Source organism: Macrobrachium nipponense, chromosome 25, assembly GCF_015104395.2.
Source record: "Macrobrachium nipponense isolate FS-2020 chromosome 25, ASM1510439v2, whole genome shotgun sequence".
Taxonomy (NCBI): Eukaryota; Metazoa; Arthropoda; class Malacostraca; order Decapoda; family Palaemonidae; genus Macrobrachium; species Macrobrachium nipponense.
In genome coordinates this window covers 13,000,638-13,007,628 of record NC_087214.1, presented here as the reverse complement: position 1 = coordinate 13,007,628, position 6,991 = coordinate 13,000,638, and the positions used below count along the sequence as shown (strand labels likewise).

The window sequence follows — 6,991 nt, the reverse complement described above, 5'->3', positions numbered from 1 at the left end:
GCATTACCTGCGTACCATTATTCGTCCATTTATACATTCCAAAAATGCCGTCATAAATCTGAGCACTTGGATGAATGGAAGATTTTTATTTCTATTTTGGTCTCTCTCTCTCTCTCTCTCATATATACATATATATATATATATAGATATTATATATATATAGATATATATATATATATATATATATTATATATATAACATATATACACATATATATATAGTATATATATATTATATATATATATATAGATATATATATATATATATTTATGTATATATATATATATATATATATATAATATATATATATATATATATATATATATATATTTATACATCGAGCTACAAATGTCCTTTAATATCTAATTCACTCTACCTCGGAATTAATATATTTTCATATATGCTTAACAAAGGGAATTTTATTAGGCGATAATAGAATTGGTGGCACCCACCCGGCGCGAACCCAGGACACATACAAATCCAGGAACGGTGGTGGAGTGGGTAAAAGCTTAACTGACGTTCCTGGATTTGTATGGTGTCCCGGGTTCGCGCCTGGGCGTCACCAATTCGATTATCGCCTAATAAAATTCCCCCTCGGTTAAGCATATATTGAAAAGAAAATATATTAATTCCAAGGTAGAGTGAATTAGATATTAAAGGACATTTGTAGCTCGATGTATGTATATGAATCACGGTAATGTGATATGACATATATACATATATACATATATATATATATATATATATATATATATATATAATAATAACAATAATAATAATAATAATAATAATAATAATAATAATAATAAAAGGATCCCAAAAACACCAAAATATAGAGAAAAGATTATATTTCAGAGACTGCAGTCTAGATATAAAGGTCATGAATGAAAAAAAGTTACAGAAAAAGGTGGTATTTTATACCATAAGGTCCATCCACAGGTAAGCCATTTTAGGTTACTCCCTCTGATAAATCTTCCTTTAATCCTCTTAAGCGTTGGTTTGAATGAAAACTTTATCAATGACATCTGAATCCCATGCACCCTTTGATGATGTTTCATTACCTGTCTCTGTTTAATCAAGGCCAATTCGATCATCTGACTCTTGTACCGGCAGTTTCTGCTATAAATTATTTGTGACAAATTCCAGTTACTCTGTGGGATATGTTCAACTTATATGGTTGAAAATAGCCGAGTTCTGTTGTCAATACCTAACACAAAAATGTGTTTGTAGTACTTTATAATAATAATATGAAAGATATCCCACATCTCTTGAAGAATTTTGGTATTAGTGTTGCTTTTAAAAAGAGTAAAACAATGGAACATGTACACCCCGACAATACTAAAGGATGTGTATGTAAAATTCCATGTAAGTCTTGTGACAACTTTTACATTGGTCAAACGGGTAAAGCACTAGAAAAGAGAATAGAACAACATAAAAAATGTGTGTGATATGCACAGAGAAATAGTGGCATTTTGTAAATGTTAGTGATACGGGCTGCTCAGTGAGCAAGAGCCTGTGCTGACACAAGGTCAGCTTAATCAAAAACAACATGTTAGTGGAGAACAGACATGCAATTAAACTGGGAAGGGGCAAAAAAAAAAAAAGATTGTGTTTTCTATAATGCAATAGAAAGGAATATCATTGAATCTAGCTTTATAAAAGAAAGTTGCAACAATAATATGAACATCAGTCAAGGAATGTATAATCTTTGATCCTTTAATATCTAAAGAAGTTTCTAAATTGTTTTAAATTTTAAGGTAGGCAGTAGAGATATGGAAATAGGATTATTGTATTTGTAAACAAAGTAAGGGGGCAGGATTGGTAATGAGATTTCGAACCCCGCCTCCCTGACACCTGTCAGGGGTGGACTTGTTATCTCCTACAGTGAGTGCGTTTATAGGTAGTGTCCCTTGAGAATTCATTGTAAATTGTAGCCAAATGATTTTTGGAAAGCCACTAATACCTGGGTGTGGATCTACAGTCTCAACGGTTGTTGTGTATGTTCGTCAGTACTGTCTCTGTAGTATATACGTATATTTGTGACTTCTAATACTTTACATCAGTCTATGGCTTGGAAATAAAGTCGAAACTGGTCAGGGCCTACAACCTGCTTCTATTTTTCACCTGTGGATATATATACATTGGTACCTTGAGATACGAGCGTCCTGTGATACGAGTGCTTTGAGACCCGAGGCTGGAATCGGTCCAAAATGCCCTTGACCCGAGCTGTGCCCGAGACGAGTTGGTTCGGGGACGCCACCGCTAGTTGGCGTTCGCGGGCAGCATCAGCTGGGAGCATCCCACGAGCTCACTCGCACGTGTGGCCGACAGATTTAAGTTTGTGTTTTGTGAGCTGTACTCGTGTTTTCGCTGTTTTTTCACGAATTAGTGAACTTTTTTACCTACCATCATGGGGCCAAATAAAGTACGTGCAAAGGAGAGTGGCGGAAAAAGAAGAAGAGAATGCTGCCGATAGAGGTAAAGCGAGAAATTAAAGACATGTTAGCAATGTGGGAAACACTTTTCGAGTTTCATTGAACAGAAACATCCAGAAAAAGTTTCGACTAGTCGTGCTTCAGCGTTATTTAATGACACTTGTTTGACTCATTTCCGGAACATTCTAAAAGGACGGCAGCAAGCAAAGCTCTTTGGATAAATTTTCGTTAAAGAGAAGCGCAAATGAAAGTGCCGAAAGTGATTCTAAAAGGCAGAAAACAAGTGCTGATTAAAACTTACGTATCGCTTAGGTTAAGTTTTTTTTAAGTTTAAAGTGCATTTAGTATTTTTTTCAAATTTAAGTTAAGGAAAGTGCAAATTTTTATTAAAGTTAAGGAAATGCAGTTTTAGTTTACATTTTAATGTTATCATTTTGTGTTCGAAAAAAATGCTGTTTACGTAACGGGACTAGCCCCTCCCTGCTCCCTCCTCCTCCTCCTCCTCCGCCACTCGACTCCGTTAGCCAGCCGCCACTCGCCTGTCAGCAAGGTAAGATTACGTGTTCTTAACTTTTTGTTGTGTTACGTAACTTTGTTATTCATTGATAAATTTTAGTTTTAGTTTACATTTAATGTTCATTTTCATTTTCTGTTAGGAAAATTCCTGTTTACGTAACGGACTAATGTAGCCGTCCACCCCTCCCCCTCCGTCACTCGCCTCCCTTAGCCGCCCGCACGCGACTGTCACCAAGGTTAGATTAAATTAACTTTTCTTTTCTTTATTTTACTTTAATTCTATTCATTACTAAAATATATTACTGTATAATTTTGTGTACTATATTTCTACATTTATATGTGTGTTTTCTTCATTATTTACGATGGTTTGGGGGTATATTTCATAGGTTCTCGGAAAACGGATTAAATTACATTTCATTTCCAGTTAATTTAAATGGGAAAAATTGATTTGAGATACGAGTTTTTCGAGTTCCGAGCCCGGTTCCGGAACGAATTAATCTCGTATCTCAAGGTACCACTGTATATATTATATATATATATATATATATATATATATATATATATATATATATATATATATATATATTATATTATATATATGTATATACTATATGTATATGTATTATATATATTAATTATATATATATTTATATTTATTTTAATATATAATATATAATATATATATATATATGTATATATATATATATATATATATATATATATATATGTATATAATATATATATATATATATGTATATATATATATATATAATATATATATAATATATATATATATATATATACCTACATATATATAACATATATATATGTATATATATATGTATATGTCATATATAACTATATATCTATATATCATTGTATATATGTATATATATATATATATATATATATATATATATATATATATATATATATATATATATATTACTCCCAAAAACCCTGTTGCGGGTGGTGACCATTGAATTCCTATCAATGTATGAAAACCAACTGTCTGAAATTGGAACTTTGTTGCCCAATAATGTACAGACGGAACTAAAGACATGATAAAAAAAGGAAAAAAAAAATGAAATGAACTGTAAAACATGCATTCAAAAAGAAACAAGGATCCAAACACAAAAAAGAATAGAGTAACAAGAACCCCAACAAAAGCCTTTTTTGTGATTTCTGAGGCCCAATTCAAAGAAGCTTCAATGAGACGCAGGTACCCGCCACCATTTTTACGGGCATTGAATTAAAAAAACACATTTATTGTAAATTACTAGACAAGTGGGCATTTTTAGGGGCAGTGTATTGAATTAATATAACAGTCATTGTCTTGCTAGATTCTGAGACGGAAACGTTTGGGCGTTAGTTATTAAAAGATACACATTTGGGCGTATTATGACGTGAAAACAGGCTAGCGTGAATTGGACACGTTTGGGCGTAAGGTGATGGATGGACACGATTGAGGGAGGACTGGCGTCAATCAGACACGTTTGGGAGTGTTACACACACACCACACACACACACACACACACACACACATATATATATAATATATATATATATATAATATATATATATATAGATATATATATATATACATATATATATATATATATCTATATATATATATATATATATATATATATAACCTTTTATATGTACTTCTGACATTTTCAAAACTTAGTTTCTCTCATGACATTTCTCCTTACCTGCCACTCTCTATACCTCTTTTAATTGTATACATTGAATTTTATTTGTATGCAAGAATTTTTACCTTATAGTAATCGTGCATGATGCATCATTCCATCCTTTTATTGGTTTATAAATTTCAGCACAGTATTCTCCATATCCAGCATTGTTAGGTTCATCCGTCCCCCATCTGGAAAACGTTATGAAAATATGTGGGTTTATAGGTATTTTGTGAGTTTAAAATTAAATTGGAGATATTCCCCATTCCAAACCTGCACAGCCATATTTTCGAACAACAGTATTTTTAACCCTGATTGAATTTTCCCTGTTAGATTGGTCCTGTAAGTGGCAGTAACAACAAGAGTAATGAAAGTACTTTGCCCATTCAAGAATGTTAAGGAGTTCTCATTAAAAAATCTTAGTGCCCAATCATGAGCAATGAATGGAATTTTGTCTCTTTTCCAGCTAATAATAATGGAAAGACAAGCCATGTGGCGTATGTATTTATAGTAATGAATACATATGGGATTGATTTATGAAGGCAGTTGATTTATGTAGAGTTCACCAATAAAGTCTGTCCCTACTATCTCATTGTGTGCAAAATGTGCTTACATGAAGTGCATAGTACCTACTGAATGCTAATCTTTTGTGTTCTCATCTTGTGTATATTGCAAATCATTACAGTTCCCTGTTTTTATATCATTATTGCTACAGCTGCAGTTGCAGAGCGGATTTTCATGTTGAGTGTACCCCATAGCAATAGCTCAATCATATAATGATGTAAATTGTGTGCCACTGTGCCAGCACTCCCTAAAACCTGGGTTTCTCACGCTGCAAGCAACAGTTCGTCGCCAGCTTCAGACAATATGTCGCACATAGCAATGCATCCTTGGCGTCAACAGAGAGCACACCTGTTTTTCATCTATATGGGAGCTATAAAGGCAATAATATCAAATAATTGTACATGACTAGTCTGTTAGTTACTGTGTAAGTCTCCTAGCCGTTGATTGGCCAGCAATTCTTATAAATACTGCTGTAGTTCATTTAATAAAGTATCATTTCAAGATCATAGCTCTTTTCTTCAATAACTCTTGTTAAAGTGGTGATCCCGCCTAACCGACACCCAACAAAGATATCCAAGACTTCTTCCAACGACAAACATCACCATCCCCTCCTGCCACTCTTGCTGATACTATTGCCCAACTTCCAACCTTCACACCGACTGACGCCTACACTACGTTCCATCGTGCCAAAGTCTCACTCCGAATGAAGGGCGTACAGTCATCATCGACGAAGGCAGATTACGTTCTCGCTGCCCTGCCAGATTACCACTTCCCTGCCAGACAGATTCCCAGCTAAATCTAACCATACTCCTGACACATCCAATCCTATGTGTTCTATCAGCCCCTCTGTCTTTTTTTATCCTCTATTCCACCACAGGTACTCACTTTTTGGTCAACACAGGGGCTTGCCATTCCCTTCTGCCTGTATCCAGTCAACCAACCAAACACCCACAGCCATCTGATGTCTGACTCACAGCTGTTAATGTCTATACCCATCCTTACCTTTGATCAGAAGCATCTTGCCCTAACCTCAGTGGCAGAAAGTACCACTGACAGGTTTTGGCTGCAGATATCTCAATACCTCTCTTCAGGGTGGATTTCCTGGCACACCACCAACTGCTTGTGGAAGTCACCAACAGGCTCCTCATCAATGCCACCGATCTGTCAACCAAGCCCATAGCTGCAGCCCCCGCAGAACTTGCCCTCCACATCGTCAATTCCAAAGATGAGTTCGCCTACCTGCTCGCCAAATACCCAAAGATCTTCAAACCAGAATTATGACAATCTTATCAAATCCCTACTATGCGCAGTATTTTCCAACATATTAAGACCTCGGGTACTCCAGCACACTCCTGTTTCTTATGTCTACCACCCAAAAAACTCACCCCTACAAAGAAAACCTTAGCAGAAATGGAGCAGATGGGTGTGTGTGTAAAAAGGCATACAGTCCTTTTAACATCTCACCTCCACATATTAACAAAAAAGGATGGCACACTTCACCCATGCAGGGACTACCAAAAGTCGAATGTGATCACCGAGGCTAACCACTACTCCATCCCAACTATCACTGGCGAAACCACCTTCCTGCATGGCGCAAAAATGTTCTCAAAGCTGGACCTCCTTAAAGGTTATTTCCAGGTCCCCATGAATCCCGAAAATATCCTGAAGACCGCCATCACAACACCCTTTGGCACCTTCACCTTCAATTACTCCTGCTTTGGCTTCCCCAATGCAGGAGCTCTTTTCAGCAACTCATGGACGCCATCTTGGGAGACCATCCCA

The 6,991-nt window shown here is 35.4% G+C and overlaps 1 protein-coding gene across 1 annotated transcript in view; it reads right to left on the bottom strand.

The window, feature by feature from the left end:
* Positions 1 to 4,727: 4,727 nt before the first annotated feature.
* LOC135198996 (type-2 ice-structuring protein-like) overlaps positions 4,728 to 6,991 on the bottom strand; it is a 45,885-nt gene continuing 43,621 nt past the window's right edge. Inside the window, exon 8 of the mRNA XM_064226910.1 lies at positions 4,728 to 4,836. Coding sequence (XP_064082980.1) covers positions 4,728 to 4,836 — 109 coding nt within the window. The remainder of the gene's footprint in view (positions 4,837 to 6,991) is intronic.